The sequence below is a fragment of the Canis lupus genome, chromosome 16, assembly GCF_048164855.1.
Source record: "Canis lupus baileyi chromosome 16, mCanLup2.hap1, whole genome shotgun sequence".
NCBI classification, from domain to species: Eukaryota; Metazoa; Chordata; class Mammalia; order Carnivora; family Canidae; genus Canis; species Canis lupus.
In genome coordinates, this window is record NC_132853.1 from 37732790 (window position 1) to 37757885 (window position 25096).

A 25096-nucleotide genomic window follows, 5' to 3' on the forward strand; every position below is an offset into this window, starting at 1 on the left:
ATACTCAGATACTAGATATATGAACATCTTAGTCTAAAAAGCCTATTCCTACATCTTTAGGCCAATTGACCCAAACCTGCTAAGTGCTTATTTTTTCTCTCAGGCTCTGAATGTCACATAAATCATGGTTTAGAAAAAGTTGCAATGTCCGATGCTTTCATGCTTAATTTGCCAAGGTTTACACCCATTATGCTGGTTAATTAGATCACTTTTTATTCATGAACTAGGGTTTGGCAGGTACATTATACAGCTATCTTGTCAAAACGTTTTGACAGCAAAAAACATGCAGATATTTTTAGTAACTTAATTACCTTCCACAAGAGCAAATTTATATGGCAATCATGTTAGACTTTACAACTATAGTCCTTTATGTGCTGGCTTACCCAAAGAAAACTCTAACTCCCAAGTATGCATATATAGACATGCACCTGATCCTTCCTCACATCACTCCCTGAACTCCCATCTGTGTCCACAATCCAATCATTCACTTTATCTCAAATTAAGAGCAGTGGAGTTGGGCAGCCCCGGTGGCGTGGTGGTTTAATACCGCCTGCAGACTGGGGTGTGATCCTGGAGACCCGGGATCAAGTCCCACATCGGGCTTCCTGCGTGGAGCCTGCTTCTCCCTCTGCCTGTCTCTATGAATAAATAAAATCTTAAAAAAAAAAAAGAGCAGTGCAATTACCTGGGGTGACCTCTCATTAAACAGTATTTACTATCTGCAATTTACTTTAAGGACTCCAAACAAACAAAAAAAACCACTAAATTTTATAGCAGAAACTCAATAGTCCAAAAGTGTCTGTAAAGTCACAAAGTGCAAGTACTGCACTGAGTAGCTTCATTTTACAAAAAGAAGCAAGGGTTAGGGGGTGTTCAAGAAGGACATGTAAAAAAAAAAAAAAAGAAGAAGAAGAATGACATGTAGAAAACAGGAAGGCAAACACTGAGAACAAATAATTTTTATTTTTTTTTAAAACAAATACACCAAAGAATCATGCAATGCTGCCAGCATTGGAAGCAATCCTGGGCCACAAGTCTGCACACTCCTTTGCGACTGGTCCTGTAATAGCAGAACCTACATAAAAAAAGAACGAAGTGACAGATAAGCTCAGATAGACCCTAAGGTTAATAAGTCAACTGCTCTCGAAGACCTAGGCAACACTTTGATTTCTTTCTTACCTTTCATTTCACCTTTATTATTTACTATGACCCCCGCATTATCCTCAAAATAGAGAAACACACCATCTTTTCTCCGGTATGATTTTCGTTGTCGAATCACCACTGCTGGATGTACTAAGAGGGAAAACAGGAGAGCAGTCATTAACTTGTCAAGTCCCAGAGCCACCACAAGAAAGTAGTTCACATCTCACTTAGTTCTCCAACATTTCCCACTTGGACAGAATATATACTCATGATTCGCTTTTCATTTCTCAAAGCAAGTGTGGGATACTGCAAATACCAATCAACTCTTAAGGACTTAAGGAAAGACCTTATTCCAAGTCAAAACTGCCTGCATTTCTTGCAAGTATAAATCTGTACTCTTTTAGAAAGATTAGCAACACATTAGCAGGAAACTTGCTGAGCACCTCAATACTTGTTCCCACTTCAGGAACAGGTGGATACTGTTACAATCTTCGTATCACAAAATGGGACCCCCTTTTGGACGGAGTAAGCAGAGGTCAAGCTATTAACTCATTAGGCAACATTCCATCCCAGTATGTATTAAAACCTCCAGGAAAGTACATACCTTGATCTAAAAACTACTGCTTTCAAGGGTTAGGACTGAGTACGTACAGTGTTAGATTTTACAAATAGAAGTTCATTCACACAAATTTAACCAAAGAAGCCCTGTAATTTCTAGTGTGCATATATATACAGATACTCCTTGAATCCTAGCAATACATCCAGGATCTTGACCACACTCTACTTTATTTCAAATGCCTAATTGCCCGGCAAATGTGTGTTTGGTTTTTTTTTGTTTTTTGTTTTTTGTTTTTTTTTTAATAGAGCAAAAACTTAGGGGTTGCCTGGGTGGCTCAGTCAATTAGTCATCTGCCTTGGGCTCAGGTCATCATGCTGGGGTCCTGGGATCAAGTCCCGTGTCAGGCTCCATCCCCCCTGCCCTCACTCATGCCCTCTAATAACAACAAAAATTTACACCTATCTGTAATTTTTCACATATAGGACCTATCATCTGTGAAGCAAGAAAAAAACAGGTTACAGGAACGCCATGGTCCCATTTAAGAAGTTTACAAGCTAATTTTCTGCAAATAAGTCAGAAAGAAAGGATGGGGCACCTGGGTGGTTCAGTTGATTAAGCATCTACTTTGCAATCAGGTCCTGATCTCAGGGTCCTGGGATTGAGCCCTCCATCAAGCTCCCTGCTCAGTGGAGAGACTTTCTCCCTCTGCCCTTCCTTCTGCTCATGCTGTCTCTCAAATAAATAAATACAATCTTTTTTTTTTTAAAGACTGTATTTATTTATTCATGAGAGAGACAGAGAGGTAGAGACATAGGCAAAGGGAGAAGCAGGCTCCTCTCACAGGGAGCTTGATGCGGGACTTGATTCCAGGACCCCAGGATCATGACCAGAGCCAAAGGCAGATAACCAACCACTGAGCCACCCAGGTGCCCCAAATAAATACAATCTTTAAAATAAAGAGAGGGATCCCTGGGTGGCGCAGCGGTTTGGCGCCTGCCTTTGGCCCAGGGCGCGATCCTGGAGACCCGGGATCGAATCCCACGTCGGGCTCCCGGTGCACGGAGCCTGCTTCTCCCTCTGCCTGTGTCTCTGAGCCTCTCTCTCTCTCTGTGACTATCATGAATAAATAAATAAAATCTTTAAAAAAAAAAAAAAATAAAATAAAATAAAATAAAGAGAAAGGACATACAACAAAATATTATGTGATCATCTCTTGGAAGTCTGAAAGTTGGATAACTGAAATTTAACTTCCACTTCCTATGTACTTAACTGTGTTTAACTTTTTGAGGAACTGTTTTCCAAGGTCTTAAGTAACTTAAAAAAACCTACCTGCACTAAAGTAAACACTCGCCCAAACCTTCACCTACTGCACGGAAGTACTGAAGACAGGGACGTCCTGGGATCAAGTCCCACATCAGGCTCCTCACAGGGAGCCTGCTTCTCCCACTGCCTATGTTTCTGCCTCTGTGTCTCCCATGAATAAATAAAATAGTGAGAAAAAAAAAGAAAGCACTGAAGACAGGACATCACCTGCATGCAAACCTTGACTGTCACTAGCTTAGAGACTTTTGAAGAAGTTACTTATCTTCTGAGGTTCAAGTTTTCCTCTTGTAAAATAGGGATAATAGTTACATTTCCACATTCAAGATCAGACACTGCAAATACAGGACACGGATCCTGTCTATCCTTGAGGCTAATACTTTCACTATACATAAAATTAGCCCCTGATAAGGTTTTTTCTTTCTAAAATCTCTATACTCAATGTGGGGCTCGAACCCCTAAACTCAAGATTAAGTTGTATTCTCCATTGACTGAGCCAGCCAGAATCCCCTACCTCTGGATTAGGTTTTTAACAATGAAATACACATTGAAAGATAACTAGTATTTACTGAGACCCTCCTCTATTGGACTCTCATTCATCTACTCATAGCCACACACAAATCCAGGACTCTGGACCTCCAGAACTGCCCCTTTCCACACTTCTGTTACATGGAAGGCCAAGGTGAAGGGATCTATTCATTTAGCAGAAACAAGGACCAGGGGCGCCTGGGTGGCTCAGGTGGTTAAGCATCTGCCTTCGGCTCAGGTCATGATCCCAGGATCCTGGGATCAAGCCCCGCATCAGCTCCCTGCTCAGAGGGGAGTCTGCTTCTCCCTCTCCCTCTGCCCACCCCCCACCACCTTGTTCATGCTTGTTCTGTCACTCTCTCAAATAAATAAATAAAATCTTAAAAAAAAAAAAAAAAAAAAGAAACAAGGACCAGTAAGATTAACAGTGTTGGCAATTCACGATTTTTAAAGCCATTTAAGTGTCCTCTGGTCTGTCCCACAACAATCTGATTGAGACCAACAACACATCCCGCTGCCATCTCATCAGTGACAATGGACTGCTCTGCCCTTCTCTGACAGCTTCCCAGGCCACAGGGCAGACCCAGCAAGTGTTCTAAAAGGAAAGCCTGTCCAGTTGTATGCAGATCCCAATCTACACACTGATTAATCAATAATCACAACTCCAAGCCCTCAAGTGGGTATTCAAGGTGAGCAAAGACTTCAGACCCAAAGGCTAAGAAAGCAGGGGGTGGGAGGGCTGCTTGTATAGGCCTAAAAGGAATAACTGCAGTATGTGGTCACAACCCATCGTATTCGTACTGTACATCAAGAGATGACCAGGACTTCTCAAAAAAGCAAGATGTCCCAGGGCAGAGATAGACTAAGCAGGTACAAGAGCAAAGTTCAGGAGCTGAAGTTAAGTGCATGGAGTATCATGAGCTCTAAAGCCAGACAGAACATTATTACATTACAAGTCAGAAGTGCTCTGAGACCCTCTCCCACCCAACTCCTACTCCTAGGGGAATTAAGCAATGAGCAGTTCCCTATTATAGTTTCTACCAGAAGAAATTTAGAAGCAACTATGCTAAACCTTTGACAAGTCACAATTTTGAGTAAATCTCATCTATATAGGGCAGCCCGGGTGGCTCAGCGGTTTAGCACCGCCTTCAGCCCAGGGCGTGATCCTGGAGTCCCACGTTGGGCTCCCGGCATGGAGCCTGCCTCTCTCTCTGCCTGTGTCTCTGCCTGCCTCTCTCTCTCTCTGTGGGTCTCTCATGAATGAATGAATGAATGAATGAATGAGTAAATAAGTAAATAAAATACTAAAAAAAAATCTCATCTATATAAAGAACCTGTCCTAAAGCAGGACGCATGTTATTCTCTACTTACAAATTGTCAGGTCATAGGCCAAATGCTCTACATTCTCAGCTTATTACCCGAATCTCACAACCACTTGAGAAACTATGCAAATATTATTCTCCTTCAAATCAGTTGTTCCAGAAAAAGGAAACTTGCCTGACACCTCATCCAACTCTAAACGTCTACCAAATAATCAATAAAAAATACATTAACTAGGGGGCCTGGCTGGCTCAGTCAGTAGTGTGTGGGACTCTTAATCTTCGGATTGTGAGTTCGAGCCCCATGTTGACTATACAGATTACTTAAAAAACATTTACTAGGGGAATCCCTGGGTGGCTCAGCGGTTTGGCACCTGCCTTTGGCCCTGGGCGCGATCCTGGAGTCCCGGGATCGAGTCCCGCATCAGGCTCCTAGCATGGAGCCTGCTTCTCCCTCTGCCTGTGTCTCTGCCGCTCTATGTCTATCACGAATAAATAAATAAAATATTTTTTAAAATTTTTTACTAAATACCACCATATTCATTTATAGCCAACCAATGAGCAATGAACCATGCTCCACTGAATGAGCCATCCAGGTGCCCCATAATTTACATTTTTAAAAGATGGGCCCAGACTTCAATGTGGCAAAAATATTTAAGGAGTTAAGAGGGCAAGAACAAATAGAACAATGGGGTGCCTGGCTGTCTCAGCCAGTATAGTGTGTGACTCGATTTCAGGGTAGGAAGTTCAAGCCCCTCACTGGGCAGAGATTACTTAAAAACAACAACAACAAAAAAAACCAAATACAGCAAGACCAGGTAGCGGAGAGTAGTCTCTAAGACAGCAGGGGCAGAACGTCAATTCCAGGTATTTATCTCGCACTGCCTCTCAAAGAAAATCAAGGTTTAAGAAACCTTTAGAATGGTAAAATTATTCCATTTTCCAATAAAGGGAAAAGTCCTTCACCTGTCCACCAAGCAACGAGGATTCAGTGTCTACTCACCCTTCTTCCTGAGCTCTGGTTTGCCTTTCTTCACTGTGGCCATCACCATGTCCCCCACACCAGCAGCAGGAAGTCTGTTCAATCGTCCCTTAATCCCCTTCACAGAGATAATATACAGATTTTTGGCTCCTAGAGAGTGTAAACAAAAGTGATTGTTCTTTGGCCAGTATAATGCTTCTCCTGCACTTCCAAAGCCTATCCCTCTGCTCACACTCCCAAGTGAGTTCCCACGCCCAACCAAGGTGGTACACCTTGTCACACCACCGATTGAAGCAAAACAACACAATATGCTGCTGCTTCACCCAAAAGCAGTGTTTTTACTCTACCCTTTCTTGACGGCTCAGTGGGTCATCAGTCAAGGCCCACCGAGTGCTTTTAAAAGGGGGAGTTTGGCACAGTGCAGCTGAAGGTCTCACCTGTGTTGTCAGCACAATTGATGACGGCTCCTACCGGAAGGCCCAGGGAAATCCGGAATTTTGCACCGGAGGACCCACCACGTCCTGCGGGTAGAAGAAAAACAGCATAGGGGTCACTGTCTACTCATGGTTCGGAGTTCCCCTCCCACTCTCAAGAAATAAATTCATTTGCACATGCTTTGGGCAACGGTATACTCAATTGCCTCTCTCCGGGACTACGCCTACCCCTCCCCATAGCAAACAGCCAATTCCTATTACCGCCCCTACGTTATGATGAAGGGGCCTGAGCCTCTCAATCCTCGCTCCAACTTTTGCACCACGTAGCTCTCCCCGAAGGCAGCAGTCGTCCACTCTGGGGCCTAAACCATCCCACTTCAATAGCATTACTGGAGGAGCGCCAGGCGCAGGGGGAGGACCCCGCGGGGTTTGGCCTAAAGTCCTGTCCGGATCCTGCCACCTCAACTCTCCAGCCACCCACCCACCCCCCGCCGCTTTCGGGGGCCGTTCCAGGGCTCTCACGGTGCCCTCCTCTCCCTCTCCGCCCCGGAGGAGAGCAAAGTGCCTCAGCTGCCCATGGCCGCCGCCCGGGCGAGGCCAGCAGCCACCTCGCGACAGATGGCGAAGGATACCCAAGACTCAAAGCCTCACCTCGCTTCGACATCTTGAACACCGGAAAAGGACAGAAAGGAAGGAAGACCAAAGGACTCTGGGATATGAACTTTGATGCCCCGCCCAGTATCGTCACGTGGCCCGGAGTTTGCTCAATCCGCCTCTTCTCTCCGGCCCCGGGCGCTGGCCTATTACGTAATAAACTCTGCGCCTCGGCGTGCGTTCGGGTTGCGAAGAGAAGGGCGTGCGTGTAGAGGGCCGCCGGAGGCAATGCCTCTCGGAGCGTCCTCTCGACGAGCTCCGAGGTAGTTGAGGATGCAGAAACATTGGTTAATTTACCCAGAAACCTCTTCGGAGCACGTACTATGTGTCCGGAACTTCGCTGGTGGACACTCGAGGTTCGGGAATGATTAAAAGGGTCTGTGCTGTGTAGGGGCCCCCGGGGACACAGGGAATGGGGGACCGAGCTAGAAAGAGCTCCAAATGGTGTCGTTAGGATGTGGTATTGAAAAAAAAGAAAAAAAAATTGTGTTGAAAGAGAGATTGCGAATAAAAATCAACAACCCTCGTCCCCCAAAAAGGATGTGGTATTGAGAAGGGCCACTAGCACTATGTATAATCCCACATATGTGTGTTTGGTCCCATACCCATTTGTATCTTAATTAATTAATTAATTATATTTATTTTAAAGATTTTATTTATTCATGAGAGACACGAAGAGAGAGGCAGAGAAACAGGCAGAGGGAGAAGCAGGCTCCCCGCAGGGAGCCTGATGTGGGACTGGATCCCGGGATCCTGGGATCATGTCCTGAGCCAAAGGCAGACACTCAGCCGCTGAGCCACCCAGGCGCACCGCCATTTGTATTTTAGATAACTTTGGCTTAGTATCCCTTTCACAGCTTCAACTTCCCCCTTTTCTGGCTTTCCTTTTGTCAATACATTCATGCAAATATTTATTGAGCACCTGGTTTATGCCAGGTACTGTCATACTTCGGACTACCTCAGGGAAAAAAGCCAGATCGACATTATTGCCTTTGAGGAGCTTACGTTCTGCTAGGGTGGCAGTGATACCCGGTATTAGACGCTAAACAATAGATACACTAACTGCAGTGTATAGTATGTAAGACGATAATGTGTACTATGGAAAAGTAAAAGAACAAGGTAAGAGGAATCAGGAAGTGGGAATAGGGGCACATTGCAATATGAAACAATATGGTCAGTGTAGGCTCCATGGACAAAGTTGATATTAGAGCAAAGACTTTAGGTGAGGGAGTTGGCAATACCAATGTCTGGAAAGAATAGTGGAGATAGACATCAGCCAATGAGCGGCCCCAAGGCTGAAGTGTGCCTGAGCAATAAGAGGACCAGCAAGGAAGCCAGATGTGTCTGGACAGAGTAAGTGAAGGGAAGAGTAGTAAGAGAGAAGGTCAGAAATAATGGAATGAGATTGTGTATGCCTCTATGGACTTTGGCATTTGTGGACTGAAATGGAGAACCATTGCCCCACTGTAAGCAGTGAGGGGACATGATCTGACTAATATATCAGGAGAATCAGCTAACTGAGGGTAGACTGGGAGAGGACGAAAGCTCTTGCAATAACCAGGAAAGAAATGATGGTGATTTGGACTACAGTGGTAGCAGTAGAGGTAACGTGATGTGGTCAGATTCTGGATGTGTTTTGGACGTAGACCAATAAAATGTAGGGTGTGTAAGAAAAGAAGGAGTCAAAATGTCTCCAAGGCTTTAAGTCTGACCAAGTTGAAGTCAACTGGGATAGGGAAAACTACGGAAGGAACAGGTTTGGGGTTAAGAATAGGACTTCAGGGATGCCTGAGTGGCTCAGTGGTTGAGCATCTGCCTTTTGCTTTGGGTGTGATCCTGGAGTCCTGGATCAAGTCCCACATCAGGCTCCCTGTGGGGAACCTGCTTCTTCCTCTGCCCGTGTCTCTGCCTCTTTATGTGTCTCTCATGAATAAATAGATGAAAATCTTGAAAAAAAGAATAGGACTTCAATTTTGGATAACCAAACAAGATTCAGATAACAAGTTGGACATATTAACCCGGAGTTCTGAAGAGGAGGAGCTATAAATTTGGAAGTTGTCAGAATATAGGTATATATTTGACCCTTGAACAATTCTGGGATTAGGAGCATGGACCCCTCTGTACATACAAAAATCCATGTATTTCATGTATAACTTTTGACTCCCCTAACTTAATTATTAGTAGACTACTTTGACCAGAAGCCTTACCAATAACATAGTCAATTAACATATGTTATATGTATCAATATTGTATTTTTACAATATAAATAAAATCGAGAAAAAAATGTTACCAAGAAAATCAAAAGGAGGGACGCCTGGGTGGCTCAGTGGTTTAGCTCCTCCCTTCAGCTCAGGGCATGATCCTGGAGTTCTGGACTCCCTGCATGGAGCCTGCTTCTCCCTCTGCCTATGTCTCTGCCTCTCTGTGTCTCTCATGAATAAATAAATAAAATCTTTAAAAAATCAAAAGGAAGAAAAAAATACATTTATAGTACTGCACTGCATTTAAAAAAGAATGGGACTGCAGTTCAAACCTATGTTGTTTGAGGATTAAGCACATTTCAAACCATAATGGTGGATGATATCATAAGGTAGGGGTATCTGGCTGACTCAGGGGGGTCCTAATCTCAGGGGTGTGGATTTGAGCTCAACAGTGAGTGTAAAGATTAATTAAAAATAAAAAAATATAAGAAGAAATAAGGGTAAATAAAGACCATGATCTAAGCTCTGGGGCACTTCAACAGTAGAGAAGTCTGTAAATCTGTTCATTTATAAATCTCTCTTAACACTCTTAAAATGCCTTCATTTGGTCCTGCCAACTTCTCTAGCTACCTTTTTTTTTTTTTTTTTTTTTTGCTCTCCTTCACTTCCATGTGTTTCTCTATGATTTCTTTACCAAATTTGTCTCTCAATGAACAGAACACCTATCCATCCAGGTGTCCCATCTGAGACTCTTGCCCGAGTTCTTTTCAGTTTGTCTTCTGAATGTCTGTAACGGGGTGCCTGGCTGGCTCACTGGGTAGAGCTGTGACTCTTGATGTCAGCGTTGTGCATTTCAGGCCCATGATGGGCATGGAGATTACTTTAAAAATAAAAAATCGGGCAGCCTGGGTGGCTCAGCGGTTTAGCGCTGCCTTTGGCCCAGGGCATGATCCTGGACATCCGGGATCAAGTCCCACGTCTGGCTCCCTGCATGGAGCCTGCTTCTGTCTCTGCCTTTCTGTGTGTGTGTGTGTGTGTGTGTGTGTGTGTGTGTGTGTGTCTCATGAATAAATAAATAAAATATTTTTTAAAAATTAAAATAAAAAACCTCGGAGTACCTGGCTCGCTCAGTAGTTGAGCATCTGTCTTTGGCTCAGGTCCTGATCCCAGGGTCCTGGGATTGAGTCCCACATCGGGCTCCCCACGGGGAGCTTGCTTCTCCCTCTACCTGTCTGCCTCTCTCTCTGTGTCTCTCTTGTATAAACAAAATATTTAAAAAATAATAAAAAATCTCAAACAAAATCTGTTATATCTATCCACTTCTCTCCATCTCCTCTAGTACTACTCTGGTCCATGTCTTAACCTAAGCTACTTCTGAAGCTTCCTAGCATACCTCCTGACCTCTGTTTCTCCCCCTCCACCCACTCACCTTTCATATAATGGCCAGGAATGATTTTTCAGAAATACAATTACAAAGTCATCCTCCTGAAAATCCTCCAGTGGTTTCTAGCACTCTTAGAATCAAAGTTAAAATCTGTATCATGGCCTACTAGGCCCTGATCTGGCATTGCCCTACCTCATTAACTGTATCTTACACCATGCTTGCTCTTGTTCTGACGAGTTGGCTTTTTAGTCTCGGAAACTGCCCATGCTCCTAAATACCCTTAGGCCTCTCACATGTTTGGAACTCTCTACCCTGCCTTCCCTCATCATGTATATCATGCCTATAATTTTTCAGATTTTTGGCTTAAATATCTTGTCACCCATGGTTTTCATGATGCTGCTAATAAAAGAAGTTACTATTTATGCAATGTTACTGAGTCCTAGTCATTGAGTTAAGCATTTACTGGAACGTGACTTCTTGGATCCGCCCAACAACCCTGTGATGTAGGTATTCTTATTCTCACTTACCAATGAGAAAACCAAGACATACAAAGGTAAAGTCCAGGAAGACAGTTCATGAAAGGCGGAGCTGGAATGTCCCCCCAAATCTGGCTCATTTCAAAACACATTCCCTTAACCACTATGTTGGCTATATTTCCTCCTGTATTTCCCTTTGTGATCAAGCCCACCCTGATAGCTTCAATCATTGTCTATATGCTAATTGCTCCCCCATCTATATCTGCAAGCCCAGACATTTCTGCTTAGCTCTCACCAATATACGGAAATGATGATTGGGATACCTCTACTGCAGAGGGACTTCAAACCTGGCATGTCCAAAACAAAAATCATCCTTTTCCCAGGAAATCTGCTCTTCTTCCTGTATTAGTTTTTTTCTTCTTTTTATTTTTATTTTATTTTTTTTAAAAATTTTTTATTTATTTATGATAGTCACAGAGAGAGAGAGAGAGAGAGAGAGAGGCAGAGACACAGGCAGAGGGAGAAGCAGGCTCCATGCACCCACCAGGAGCCTGATGTGGGACTCGATCCCGGGTCTCCAGGGTCACGCCCTGGGCCAAAGGCAGGCGCCAAACCGCTGCGCCACCCAGGGATCCCCTTTTTATTTTTTAAAGTAAACTCTATGCCAAACATGGGGCTCAAGCTCATAACCCTAAGATCAGTGGTTGCATTCTCTACCCACTGAGCCAGCCAGGCTTCCCTGTATTTGTCTTAGCTGGTGCTACTACCAGTGTCTGACCATAACACTTTATTGCTTAAAACACCGAGCTGGCTCTCCAGGGCTTATAGAATAAAGTCCAAGCTCTTAGCACAGTATTGGAGTCTCTTTCTGAAATGGCTTACCTTCTCTCTGGCCTCATCTCTGATCACCTCGCCTCTTACACTTCATTCTCCAGCAACACCAAACTGCTTAGAATTTCAGGACTCTTGCTTTATCCTCATGTTCTTCAAAATTTGTGCTCAAATGTCATACCTTTCCTGTGCCATTTCACAACCAAAGCATGCTCTCCCCTGAGCCCTCTCTTTACTAAGAGTAGTGGTTCTCAAGTGTTTGTCTGAAGACCTCTTAACATTCTTAGATTGTTGAGGACCCCAAAGAGTTTTTGTTTATATAGGTTATGTCTATCGACATTGACCAGATTAGACATTAAAATTGTGAGATGTTTAAGTATTTGTTAATTCACCTAAGATAATAAGTCTACGCTTATTAAAAATACATAACATCTTAAAATGAAAAATACATCTTTCCAAACAAAAATTATTCATTTATTTAAAAGATTTAATTTATTTATTCATGAGAGACAGAGAGAGAGAGAGAGAGAGAGGCATAGACACAGGCAGAGGGAGAAGCAGGCTCCCTGCAGGGAGCCTGATGCGGGACTCAATCCCAGACCCCGAGATCACACCCTGAGCCTAAGGCAGATGCTCAACTGCTGAGCCACCCAGGCGTCCCCAAACAAAAATAATTTAATGAGAAGAGTGACTTTGCTTTACATCCTTTTGGGGATCCCTTTAATGTCTGGGTTAAAGGAAGACAGCTGGATTTTCATGCTCCCATACAAAATTTGTTATGATATCACACATGGTAGCTTCTGGAAAGCTCTACTGAATACTCAAGAAACAGGTAAATAATGTAGTATTGTAAAACTAACTTTCTCTTGCTAGAAAGTGTCTCCGAGACACCCGGGAATCTTCAGACCATTGTTTGGGAACCACTGACCTGCATAAAAGGGCCCTGCAATGGTTAGGGACATCATTACCTCATACACTAATTCCTTTGTTTGCATGTTGACTCAGGTATTAGAACATGAAATCCTCAGTGCTGTGGTTCATTACTTTCTGTGTGTGTTCCAGAACACTGGGCGAAATGGACAGGATGACTATTTCCTTAGTATTATTATCTCTCTCTCTCTCTCTTTTTTTTTTAATCATCTTGAGGGTGCTAAGGCTTAAAAGTGAATATAGCAGGGGGCACCCGGATTTGAACCGGGGACCTCTTGATCTGCAGTCAAATGCTCTACCCCTGAGCTATACCCCCTCTGCTGGCTGGAGAGGGATTATATCCTAATTGTAGTGTTCACTGACCAGACCTTTCTGGTGATTAATAATGGTTTGGTACCTGTGATCGATTCTTTGAGGTTTCCTGGGGGTGATACAAAGAACCAAGAGAAGATTGCAGAGGTGATCTGGACCCAGTGGTGGGAGAGGAATGCAAAGTCAGCTCTGACCCAGGCTTGAAGGTCCTGTGGGAGGGGTGTGGATAGGATTCCTTCTTTCCAACAACTACAGGCTTTTCTACCTCTAGCTTCTGGGAATTAACTGTTCTGTGCATTACCATCTTCCCTGCTTGCAACCTGAGCTGCACTGAATCCCCAGCCCGGTGCTTTGTGCAAGAGAGGAAGTGCTTCCCTTGTCCTTCTTCAGACCCTCTCCGCTCCTGTACCAGACGAGCTTCTATTGTCTCCGTTCTCAGCATCTTCAGTCACTTTCTCTGGCTTCTTCAAACATCATCAGGTTTCCCCAAGATCAGAAAGCCTTTCGGTTGCTTTGTACAGCTGCAGTCGCCTGCGCATTTCTTCTTTCTCACTACCAATTTATAAGAAAGGCAGTGACTTCATTTCTTTCATTATCCACTACCTGTCTCTGCAGTTCTGCTACTCTGCATTTGCCTTCTCGACTGTCACTAATTTCTTCCCCTGGAGTATGTATCTTGTTTCTCCAACTAGACTGTAAGTTCTTTGAGGGCAGGGATCACTTTACATTCCTCCTTGGATTCCCCCACAGTAGTTGGCACAGTGCCTGGTTCACTACACGCCCTAGTTTGTACTTGATAGCCAAACCACAATCCTGATTAAACTCAACTATTACATTACACCACGCTAGCACTCAAGCAGCTGAATGTTGTCGGAGAAGAACTCACAAGTTCTGTGTCACTTCATCAGTCTCAAACAGGCTAGTGTTCCCTGCCTAGTATTCCTACACCACTGGCTGACTAGCTAGGTTCACTTTCTCAGTCTCCAAAATGTTTATTCCACACACTTTCTCCTGTCTTAAACCTTCCATATCTTATCTTTCCTCACTCTCTTAGCTGAAAAGCTGGCCTCTTCCTTTTTTGAGAAAATTAGAATCTGTCAGAAGCAGTGGTATGCTGGTAAATGGCTAACAGCTGGCTTAAGAGGACCTGATTTATAGCATTTGCTAATTCCCATGGTGCAAATATCCCACCCGCCAATTTCAAGCTACCCAAATGAAATCAACTGGCTTTTTAAATTCCTGAAAATTCAATCATCAGCTCTCACAAGCGGTATGAGCCAAATCTAGCACACTTCTAGGGTTGACCATCTCCTTCATCAACTACCCACTGTACACCGACAACTCCAGAATTACATTTCCAACCCAGACCCCTCCCTGATCCCTAGAATTAACAGGATCTTCAACTGCACTCTTAACATCTCCTCTTCAACATTTATGGGGCAGCACCCCTCTCTTAACATATTGACCCATATTAGAATGTGAAGTCCATGAGGATAGGAGGCTATCCTGTTTTACTTTGGGTAAGAGTTTTTAAGATAAATTTAATTTTTTTCCCTCCTAACATACTCCTTTCCCAGTGTTCTTTATCTCAGGAAACCACATAACCATTCACCAAGAGAGTGAATATAAAAAAGAAGAGTCACTCTTGATTTATCTCTTTCTCTCCTCTTCCTCAAGCCATCCAATATACAGGAATCATGGAGCTCCTCTGTCATGATCAATCTGGATACCTATACCCCTCTCCAGCTCTGCTGTTCTCACTGTAGGACGTTAAATAATGGCCTTCTAGGTATCTCCATGTCCCAATCCTCTTGTGAATATGTTAGCTTATAAAATAAAAGGGACTTTGCAGGTATGGTTCAGTTAAGAATCTTGAATTTAGGAGATTATTTTGGATTATGTAGATAAACTCAATTTAATCACAAGGGTCCTTAGAGAAGCAGGAGGATTAGAGTCAGAGACTGAGAGAAGATGTGAGGATGGATGCAGAGATCAGAGGGTAAGAAGATACTACCCTGGCTTTGAAGATAGAGGAAGGGGCCATAAGCCAAGAAATGCAGGTGGCCTCTGAGAACTACAAAAAAACAAACAACAACAACAACAAAAAAACACCAAAAAACAAAACAAAAAACAAAAAACAAAAACAAAGAAACCAATTCCCTCCTAAAGCCTCCAAAAGAATACAGGCATGTCAACACGTTGAGTTTAGTCCAGTGAATTTGATTTGCAATTCTGACCTCCAGGAGTGTAAGATGATACTTTTGTGTTGTTTTAAGGAAATAAGTTCATGGTGGTTTGTTACAGCAGCAATAGGAAATAAGTACACTGTTGTAGTGTAAGACACCACCACCATCTCTCACCTGCACTACTGCAATAGCATCCTAATCTGTCTCTGTGTCCACCTTTTTCTTTTCCTTTATTGTGGCAAGAACACTTAACGTGAGATCTACCCTCTTTATAGATTTTTAAAGATTGATTTTATTTATTTATTTATTTATTTATTTATTTATTTATTTATTTATTTATGAGAACGAGTGAACATTGAGCCTGATGTGGGGCTCCATCTCACCACTGTGAGATCATGACTTGAGCAGAAACAAAACTAAGAGTCAGATGCTCAACCAATTGAGCCACCCAGACATACAGATTTTTAAGTGTACAGTACAATATTGCTAACTATAGGCACACTATTGTATAACAGATCTCTAGAAATTATTTATCTTGTATACCTGAAACTTTATAGCCACTGGCTAGCAATTCCCCATGTGTCTCTTTCCTCATCCCTGGCAGCCATTCTATTCTCTGTTTCTATGAGTTTGACTGTTTTAGATACCTCATATAAGTGGAATTATTCAGTGTTTGTCCTTCTATGATTGGCTTATTTCACTTAGCATAATGTCCTATGTTGTCAAATATTGCAAAATTTCCTGCCTTTTTTTTTTTTAAGGCCGAATAATATCCCATTTTATGTATTCTCTATGCCAATTCTTGAGTCCCACAGTAGTGTGGGTGATGATTTCAAATCCCCGCTCAAAACCGTCCAATGGCTGGCTTTTCATCCATTTGAAATAAAATCCAAACTCCTTACCTTGGATTACAAGCCCCTCTATGGCCCAGGCTACCTGTGCAGCTCTTTTGAATTGCTCTCCCCTTGTCCACCTGTCCAGCCACTCTGGCTCTAGGGATTTGCAGTAGTCATTTCTGCTACCTAGCATTCCTGCCCTCCCAGATAACCAAACTGTTTCTTATATGTCTTTCAGATCTTAACTTTCTAGTTTGTTGTTTGTGTTCACTAGATTTTAAACTCGTTGTAAGAACAGAAAGTGTGTTTGGCACCTAAAGTAGAGAAGTTGCTCCATAAAAGGGGAGAGCCACCCCTAGAGAGTATACTCCTGGAACATATCCTAGGGGTATCTTGTTAGCTGGTGTTTGTATCTTTTTTAGAGAGACCAGGCAAAAGGATTCCCCACCCAGTTTTGCAAAAGGTTGTTTTCTGACTTCTTTGGGTAAAGAGATGGGTTGGATTGTGGATAAAGAATTGAGCCCATTTTGAAAAGGCAGATTGGTATCTGAGTTCACACATTTTCAAAATGCCATGTCTTCAACTGTATTTTAATTTTGTTCCTCCTTACTAGAAAATTCAGTATCACCTAGCAAGAAGAAACTTGTTTTTTTTTTTAAGAAACTAACTTTGAACAAATAATTTTCAGGATGAAAAATTTAGGATTGCAGTAAAGAGAATTTACCAGGCTTTCACCAGCAGAGGGGGTATAGCTCAGTGGTAGAGCATTTGACTGCAGATCAAGAGGTCCCCGGTTCAAATCCGGGTGCCCCCTTGGTTGCCTTTACTGTTTTTCGCAGTTGTTCAGGTATAACTCGGACTTCTGTAGGTTCTGAATCCGAAACTCTTTGGAATCCCAATCTTTCACTTGTCTGATTTCCCCCAGCAGGTACTTGTTCCTTATACCTGAGAAGCAAAGAGCAAAGCCCCAGAGGTTGAATGGTGATTACTCTGCCCACTCAGTATATATACCCCAACTCAGTGGCAAGAAGCCCACTTGTATGTAAAAAAGAAGGCACCAAACTATTTTCATCTCTGAGACTGAGATCTATTGGTTTAATATTATTTATATTTCTCTTTGGGCAATATTATTGCGCTGAGTTCATACTCTGAGAAGACTGTGAGAACACAATCCAAGTTCAGAAGGCATATCTACATGGTTGCGAAGTTTAAGACCCAGCACACAGAGAGAAGATATGTCAAAAGTGAAGGGCTTTCTCCTTCTTTATGTTAGCTCAAAGGGAGGGCTTTGGTTGGATAAAACTACAGGTGGTAAGTTTGAGGCCTCGTGTCCAGAAACGGGGTGAAAACCTGGCTATTTCTTGGGACTGGGCTTTTCACCCGACAGTGGCTCTGCTCAATCTCAATATCTATCTAGACTTTGAATGCCTCTCACATTTATGAAAGCTATGGGGAAAAATGCACTGGAGTATTCCCCAGGGGCTCCGAAGAATGACACAACCAGATTCCCGGTTTAAAATATCACAGCTGCCCCCTGACCCAGGCAGCATGTCTCTCCCTTTCTCCTTTATTTTTCCTTTTTTTGGGCAAAATCTAGTCGAGGGGGTTGCCTTTGCTGATTTAACACAATGTTTCCCTGTGGCCCAACAGTGATAATTGTCAGTCAGGAAGCCAATAGATATCTGCCCTACCTTCAGGTTGTGAAACTCAATTGTCCCCTATTACTAGTTCAGCAGTTCTCAAAGTGTGGAACCCTGACCAGCAGCAGCAGCAGCAGCAGCAGCAGCAGCAGCAGCAGCAGCAGCACCCGCACCCAGGAACTGGTTACAAATGCAAATTCTTGAAGTTCCACTCCCGGTCTACAAAATCAGAAACTGGGGGTGTCTTAACAAGCTCTTTTGGTAATTCTGATTCACGCTCAAGTTTGAGAGTCGGGTCATCAGTATATATCAGTTTGCATCCGGATGTAACTTTATTTTTATAAATTAAAATGAGCCTATGGGTGTGCTTTCATCCTGCCTGCGTCATGAGCAATAGGGAAGGGTGAATATAGCAGGTCCATGACATTGTTAATAAAGAAAGTTGAAGTCGGGGAAAGGTGTTTGTGGGTTTCCTTATCTTGACCATCCACCTCCCTCATCGGAAATGGAAAGCCAAATTGGGGGGTGGGTGGGTAATCTTGTTCCCCGATCCCAGCGTGAGGCTGCTTGGCATCGGCCACAGAAACCCTGACGCTTCTGGCGCGGATAATAGGGACACGCAGCTTCTGTACTTGGATTTGTGCGTGCACCGGTCCTTCTCCTGCTGGGTTCAAAGCAAAACCGAAAGCTTTCTGCTAAGGTTGGAAAACGCGGAAGGCATTTAAAAAAATCCTACTTTCTGTTTTCTCTTAACCTAGAATCCAATGTTCAATAGTTAATCCAAGTTGTTAAATGCTCGTCACAGCGTGGAGGAAAAACCACGAAGGGGGCACCCGGATTTGAACCAGGGACCTCTTGATCTGCAGTCAAATGCTCTACCACTGAGCTATACCCCCACGCCGCTGCTGCGCCTGGACATGGCTCTTTTGGGTACTAAGACATTACTACACTAAGAGTAGGGAATAAGGAGAAAGGAATGAAGGAAGAAAGGGGGCCAAGCGGAAAGCAGATGGTGTCCGGACCCGGAGAACCCTGGGACAGCGACAGGACAGAGGTCGGGGAGGGAAGAACTAGCCGGGGCTACAAGGCGCAGCGTCCAGGCTGTACCGGTTCCGCCCTACAAATGTGGGAAAGGATGTGGGGGGAAGGGAGGCGAACTAAGGGGCGGGGCAGGGGCTTCCCGTTCCGTCCGCAGGTTCACGCCAGGTACCGACGGGCACAAAGGAAAGTCCCCGAATCTGGTGAATCCGATCGGGCGTTCAGGAGGGTTCTAGCCCCACCCTCGAGGTGCGAGGGCTTTGCCCGCCTCCCGCAGCCCGGGCGCCCCAGATGTGCAGCCAGACCGGCTCCGCGCCGCCTCCAGCGCCGAGGGGTCCCTGGCCTCCGGGCGCGTTTCTCCCCGCACCTTCTGCTGGAGGGCGCCCGCGCACGGGGGACCCCCTGGACGCACCTAGGCGCGCGCCCCCTGCCCAGCCGCCCTCCCCGGAATCCGCCCCCGCGCAGCCCCACGTCGCCCGGGAAGCGCGCCGCCCGCGCGCGCCCCTGCCCGCGCCCGCGGCGCGTCCCCGCCCCGGTGCAGCCCCTCCTCCCCGCTGTGTTTATTAGGGGAAGGAGGGCGGAGGCGGAGGCCAGTTCCCTAGCTCCAGCCGCCGTCGCCGCTGCCTGTGTAGTTGCAGCAGCGGCCGCCTCCCGCCAGCTCGCTCCGGGGAAAGAGAACGCGCGCGAGCTCGGGCGTCCCCGCCCCAGCCCTTCCCGGAGCCATGAATCCCAACTGCGCCCGGTGCGGCAAGATCGTGTACCCCACGGAGAAGGTGAACTGTCTGGATAAGGTGAGCTCCGGGATCGGGAGGCGCGTCCTCGCAACCCCCGAGCAATGCTCCGGATTAGGGGAGGAGAGAAGGGCCGGGTCTGTGCCGCCTCAACCCCGCGATCCCGGGAGGAGGGAGGGAGGGCGGTGTCATGGGGTGTGGGGACAGACCCCAGTCCGGAGACGGGGGATGTGCGGCGCGGCAGGGAGTCCACGCTTGGCGGTAGCCACTACTGGAGAATAGTGGGCTCTGAGCCCTGGGGCTGGGAGGACGGAAGAGGAGTGGGGAGGCCAGGCCCCGGGTGGGGGGTGGGGGAAGGTTAGGGGTGCAGTCCCGCCCCCTAGGGCCGAGAGAGTGAGAGGAGACGGCCGCTCCCTCTCCCCGCCGAGCTGAGCGCCAAGTAGGCGGAAGCGCCGGGCGCTGGGGGAGGGGGAGGGGGAGGGGGAGGGGGCGGCGGGGGGGCGGGGCAGAGGTTGGGGGGCCCAGCGAAACCGTCAGCGCTGGCCGCAAATGGCCGGACTTCGTGGCCTGGAGACCGGGGGGCTGGGGCTATCAGCCGCGAGTGTTGCATCTGATGAATTGGGCTTCGGATAAGGACCCAAGCCCCACCTTTTTTTGGACGACCTGTACCCCCCTCGGTGGTTCAGGGCTTAAGGGACTAGGAGATATCCTCCATCGCTTCCCAGCCCCCACCTCAAATTAGAAGCCAACTCCCGGGGCTAGGCCGCCCAGCCAGAACGGGGCGGGGTCGGGTGCTGGAGTAGGGTGGGTGGGGGGTGCTTTGCAGAGATCTCTTGAAATTGTGCGCAGAGCCTGAGACTGGCCTGTAGAACAAAGAGCTAACTTTTCAAAGCAGGTTTCCCCAATGGAGGGTGGGGTTGGCTGAGTTCTGGGGAAGCCAAGAAGGGAAGGTGGCCTTCTGGAAATTCACGGTCCCCCGGGGGCCTTTACTCGTCGTCTCCCCCCCACCCCCCCATCCATGCTGGACTTGTTCATCTGGTTGCTATTATACTTTTGGAGGGGGTTGAAGAGTAGAACTGGGTGTTTCCAGCAGTTTGGGGTAGGATAGGTCTTTTAAGCTCCCTAAGATCCTAAGGCGATGCCTCCCCTCTGCATCTCCTCCCCACTCTGGAAGAGAGGGCTCTGTGGTTTTGTCTCCTTCCAAAGCTGACTCCAAATCCAAATATCCCTTCTGACCTGTCTGAACTGGCAGAGGTTGGGGCGGCATGGAATGGAAGAGTAGTGAGTGCAGGGCCCTGGGGCGAACTTCATTGCACACCTGGAGCCAGGTTTTGTTTGGGAAAGGATAGTTCATTGGATACTTTTTGTCTCTTCCCTCCCCCTTGTTGTTGAAGCTTCCTCAGCGATCTTTAGCCTATCTATGAGTCAGGGCCACGGGTGTCGTTCCCAGGTCCAGAAATACATTTGAACTTGCTTTTGGAGTCAGGAGGTATATGGGGCTGCTGCTGTTCCATCGTCTCTCCTGGGCTTGGCTGGGCAGGAGGACAGGAGGGCCATATTGTGGGCCCAAGCAATGGGGGTGCTGACCTTCCCAAAGACCGCGCCAATTTCTGGTAGGCAGGACTTGAACTTGAAGGTACTGGCTAAAGAACTCACTGTCCTTGCGCACTGGGATTTTGGCCTTTCCTTGATGGGAGGGATTTTGTCTTCTGCATCTTACGTTCCATATGCCCCCCACCCCACCCTCTTATTCTCCATAGTCATGAACTGGGAAGAGGCTGTGGGCTCTTTCACCCATATAAGGCAGAAACAATATATGGTGGAGGGATTGCTAGGCCTGGAGTTGGGAGACTTGGCCCTGGTTCCAGGTCTGCTCCCACCAGCTTTATGAATGGCTGTAGGCCTCAGTAGTCACCATCTGTCAGATGGGTATGAATGATATGATTTCCTTGGAGGCAGGGCAGTGTGCTGAAGTGCCTGGAAGGGGATGTGGTATAGGCTGTGTCCTCCCTATCTTTCTGGGATACTTGGTCCAGCCCCACACCCAGCTCCCACATAAGGTCTTTTGGTGCTGTGTGCCAGAGGTGAGGGGGTAGGGATCCTGCAAGGTGCCTTCTCCAGCGGTTCTCTTGCCCTAACTGGAAGAGGACATTCAGGTGGGGTTGCCTTGGGAAGTGGGTGTTAGTTAGTCTTCCCTCTTTTTAGAGCTCTCCTTACAGGAAATGTCCCTGGGGACACCTCCCCCACTCTTGCACTGAGCTGGAGGCCTAGAATATTCAGGTATCAGACCTGTTCCTCCAAACCCTCTACAGGCAATAAAGACAAGCACCTGGACTAGGGACCTCGTGCCCAAAGGACTGAAACCTGGGAGGAAGAACATACAGTCTTATAGGTGTGGTTGCTAATCAACTTCCCAAGGCCTCCCATTTACTATAGGAGAGAGTCAAATTAGATTCATTTCACTATGATTTCCCTATGGTACATAGCTCACGATGTGACCCAGAGCACAAACTACGTCCTTGCTGTTAGCTTTTTCTTCTCCCTGAGCCTTATCCCCCAAGGGCTTAGGTGGGTAGAGGCCATGTCACTTCTGATAGCCACCCTGCCCCCCACCTGCCCCCAGTACCCAGTGTGCTGTGCATGCTGAATAAATATGTATTGCTGATGATGGCGTTCGAGGAAGGAGGTTGAAATGTGCTTCCCCAGAGGACTTCTGGGCTTAGAGTTGGGGGAGAAATGGGGTGACCTCATTCGCTCATTCATTGGACAAATATTTATTGAGCACTTGCTTTGTGCCAGGCTCCCTGAATGGCTGCTGCAGGGCTTTTGGGGAGGAAGGGAGTCTGTGTCTCAAAACATCCTCCTCTACATTTTGAGAAGGGTGAAGTTTTGTCCCCGACCCTGTTGGGAAGTGACCCTGTTGGGAAATGACCCTGTTGGGAAGCATTTGCATCTGGGGATCTGTACTGCAAGAGTGCTGTCCCCTGGTTTACTTCCCCAGGCCCCAGAAAACAGGTGGAGACTTTGTGGAAGGCTAGAGGGTTGGCAGGCTGCTAGTTCCCCCTGGAACGCCTCGTTGGTAGGGCTCTTGGTCTCTGGTGGTCTGAGCCACCCCCACAGGGGGTAACAAGGCCGAAGGCAGCTGGGCAAGACACCATGTAGCCTCAATGTCCCACTTTCCCAGCTGAAGCTGAGAATACCCAACAATCACTTTGTGATCATCCATTCACAGTAGCTACTCCTTCCTGCTACGTGCCAGGTTCCGTCTTCACAAAACAGATGTGATTGCTCCTGTAGATGATAAGCCCAGAAATGGAGGCTCAGACAGATCATGTGGCTCATTCCCTGCTCAGCCAGAGCTGAAATCCTAATCTAAAGTTCTTTATGCTCAGCGCTTGTGTTTGTTGTGTTTGCAAAAGGTACTTTTATCGACACTGTCTCACAGTGTCTATAGCAGTCCACTCCTTCCTGACTCTGGCCTGAGGAATGTTCTGGGCCTGGGCTCCTGTGTGTAGCTGGGGCGCTAGGAATAACCATCTTCCCCTGGAAAATTGGGGAGGTGCACCCAAGGCCTGTTCCTTTTAGCCAGCATCCCAGGTGGCCAACTGAGCTAGGATGGTGACCCAGCCCTGCCAGGGGATGGCCTGGGTACAGCTGGTGTTGTTCCTGGAGGGGGGGGGGGGGAGACACTGTAACCCTTGGCAACAGGGAGGGAGGAAAGGGCCTCATACTCCAACCCTGAGTCATGGCCACCCCAGGCAGCCTGGGTTCAGAGGGCAGGGTGCCTGGCTGCAGGCACAGTGACCTGGAGATCACTGCATCCCCCTCCCCCAGAACTGTGAGCAGCCACTTCCCCCACTTACACAGTGATCTCAGAGAGAGAGAGAGAGAGAGAGAGAGAGAGAGGCTGGCCCAAGGCCTTGACCAAGTGTGGGGGATCTTGCTTCTGCCCCGCTCAGCTTCCATTTGGGCTTCTGTGGAGTGGGTTTTCAGTAGAATGGGTTGCAGCTTTGGAGATGCACCTGAAGAGTGCTGAAGGCACCATTGGAACCTGGAAATGGACAGAGGTTTCTAACTGGCCCCAGAGGCTGGTTTTTGTGATTAGGGAAGCAGTGGACTTCTAGGGCAGCAGGAAGGATTAGAGTGGCACACCCAGAGGTGTACTTTGCTCCCCTGAGACTAGAGTCTCAGGAATGCATCTCCGCAAGTCTTACCTGGGGCCTCCAGGAAAGGTGGCTGAGGGAGAGAGTGGGGGGGGATGACACTCTTACTCTGGGATAGGGCGTATGGGACAGAGGAGGGAAGCAGACAGGTCACTGGGGTTGTACTGATTTATTTCCCCATGCCCTTCGCCAGACGTGTTTGAAATAGGGATGGGATTTCCTTGATCTTGGGATCCCCTTGGTGTCCCCAGCTCAGGCTTGGCTCACAGGGGCTGTTGGGTGACTTACCACCTTCTGCTCTCCCCATCTACTCCCCCTGCCCACCCTTGTCCAAAGAGACACAGTAGCGGGAGCTACCAGATTTTCTTTAACCTTGGAGCCCTCCTCTAGAGGGAGGAGGGAAGTGACGGGATCTGTGCTGGGCTTGGAGCCTGCATCTGGGTCATCTCATCCCTCCCACGCCCCCACCCCACACCTCTGTGAGACCACTTTGCAGGGCATGGAACCTGAGTTCAGTAGACACGCTGAAGGCAATCAGGCCACTCTCATTTTCATTATCCTGCTCCTGAGCCCCTGTAAGGGAGCAGGGCGCTACTGCCTGGGCCTCTAACGTGCTTAGCTGAGAGCATGGTGTCTCTGGGGGTGAGGGGGGGAAGAACTACTGATGGAAATGGGTACCATCCCCTGCTAGGGGTTCCCCTTCCTCCAAAAGGCAGCTAGGAGGTTTCTGTGGTGCTCCTGTACCCCCAGCCTGGCCAGCATGCTCTGCCCCCCTTCCTGAGGGTGGGGACCTCCAGGGTGGGGACTAGGCCATCTGCTAGGATTGAGCTGCCTCCCTCTTGCCCTGTGTCTCCCCCACATCAATCAGGAGGCAGCTTTGGAGGTCCCCAGTCCTAGGACAGTGCATATTCCTGCATATGTGTGTGTGAAAGTGGGTCATGGTCCGGATTCCAGAGAATGTTTTTCCTGGCAGGCCCCTGAGGGGGTGGGGGGGAGGCCAGGAGGCCCAGGCAGGGGCCTGTGCAGCTAGGCAGGCAGAGGCCAGCAGACTGGGTGGTGACAGGGCTGGGGCACTCTGCCAGCACCTCCCAGGCATTGGGGGAGTGAGAGGGGCTGTCACTTCTGGGTGCTGATGGGGGGCAGGGCCTACCCTGTTCTGGTTTCCCAGCCAGGTTGTGTGTGCCGGGGTTTTGTACTGGGAGGAGTCTGGGCTGGGCTCTGGGATAGGCCCAGGTTGGGGTGAGGGCCAAGCTTACACTAACCATCCCTTTGCTCCCAGACTTCAGCTGGCCTTCTTCCCAAAAGTGTGGTTCTCCTATCACTTCCTTTACTATTCCACCTTTGGCAAGTCTACTTGGTAGGGAAAGGACTCTGTTGGAAGGTAGTTACCCCCAAATTATCCTCTGGTCTCTGGTTGAAGTGGGCCAGG

General features: G+C 47.1%; 2 protein-coding genes and 4 non-coding genes across 8 annotated transcripts in view; 2 read left to right on the top strand and 4 right to left on the bottom strand.

Moving 5' to 3' along the window:
* Window positions 1-944: 944 nt before the first annotated feature.
* On the bottom strand, window positions 945-7055 carry RPL23 (ribosomal protein L23). Its single transcript, XM_072780360.1, has 5 exons — window positions 6937-7055; window positions 6289-6372; window positions 5873-6001; window positions 1180-1293; window positions 945-1075 (listed from the first exon to the last, which is right to left on the bottom strand). Exons 1-5 carry the CDS (start codon window positions 6947-6949, stop codon window positions 993-995), a joined length of 423 nt encoding a protein of 140 aa, XP_072636461.1. The 5' UTR covers window positions 6950-7055; the 3' UTR covers window positions 945-992.
* On the bottom strand, window positions 6123-6257 carry LOC140607648 (small nucleolar RNA SNORA21). Its single transcript, XR_012009607.1, has one exon. It is a non-coding gene; the product is annotated as a small nucleolar RNA SNORA21 (small nucleolar RNA).
* A 114-nt stretch (window positions 7056-7169) lies between the features above and the next one.
* Window positions 7170-25096, top strand: part of LASP1 (LIM and SH3 protein 1) — a 52158-nt gene continuing 34231 nt past the window's right edge. Inside the window, exon 1 of one of the 3 annotated variants that reach the window (XM_072780356.1) lies at window positions 7170-7295. In XM_072780356.1, coding sequence (XP_072636457.1) covers window positions 7263-7295 — 33 coding nt within the window. In that variant the 5' untranslated portion in view covers window positions 7170-7262. Of the gene's footprint in view, window positions 7316-19323; window positions 19565-25096 lie in introns of those variants that run through there. The other 2 variants (XM_072780357.1, XM_072780355.1) reach the window with 2 other exon arrangements.
* Window positions 13006-13077, bottom strand: TRNAC-GCA (transfer RNA cysteine (anticodon GCA)). The gene has a single exon. It is a non-coding gene; the product is annotated as a tRNA-Cys (tRNA).
* On the top strand, window positions 16838-16909 carry TRNAC-GCA (transfer RNA cysteine (anticodon GCA)). Its single transcript has one exon. It is a non-coding gene; the product is annotated as a tRNA-Cys (tRNA).
* Window positions 18560-18631, bottom strand: TRNAC-GCA (transfer RNA cysteine (anticodon GCA)). Its single transcript has one exon. It is a non-coding gene; the product is annotated as a tRNA-Cys (tRNA).

Bases quoted from the DNA above. Each gene is read 5' to 3' on its own strand.
- RPL23 (XM_072780360.1), bottom strand. The intron at 1,294-5,872 runs GTGAGTAGACAC...TTTCCCTCTTAG, and splicing joins ACCAGAGCTCAGGAAGAAGG to TACATCCAGCAGTGGTGATT. The intron at 1,076-1,179 runs GTAAGAAAGAAA...TTTTTTATGTAG, and splicing joins TAATAAAGGTGAAATGAAAG to GTTCTGCTATTACAGGACCA.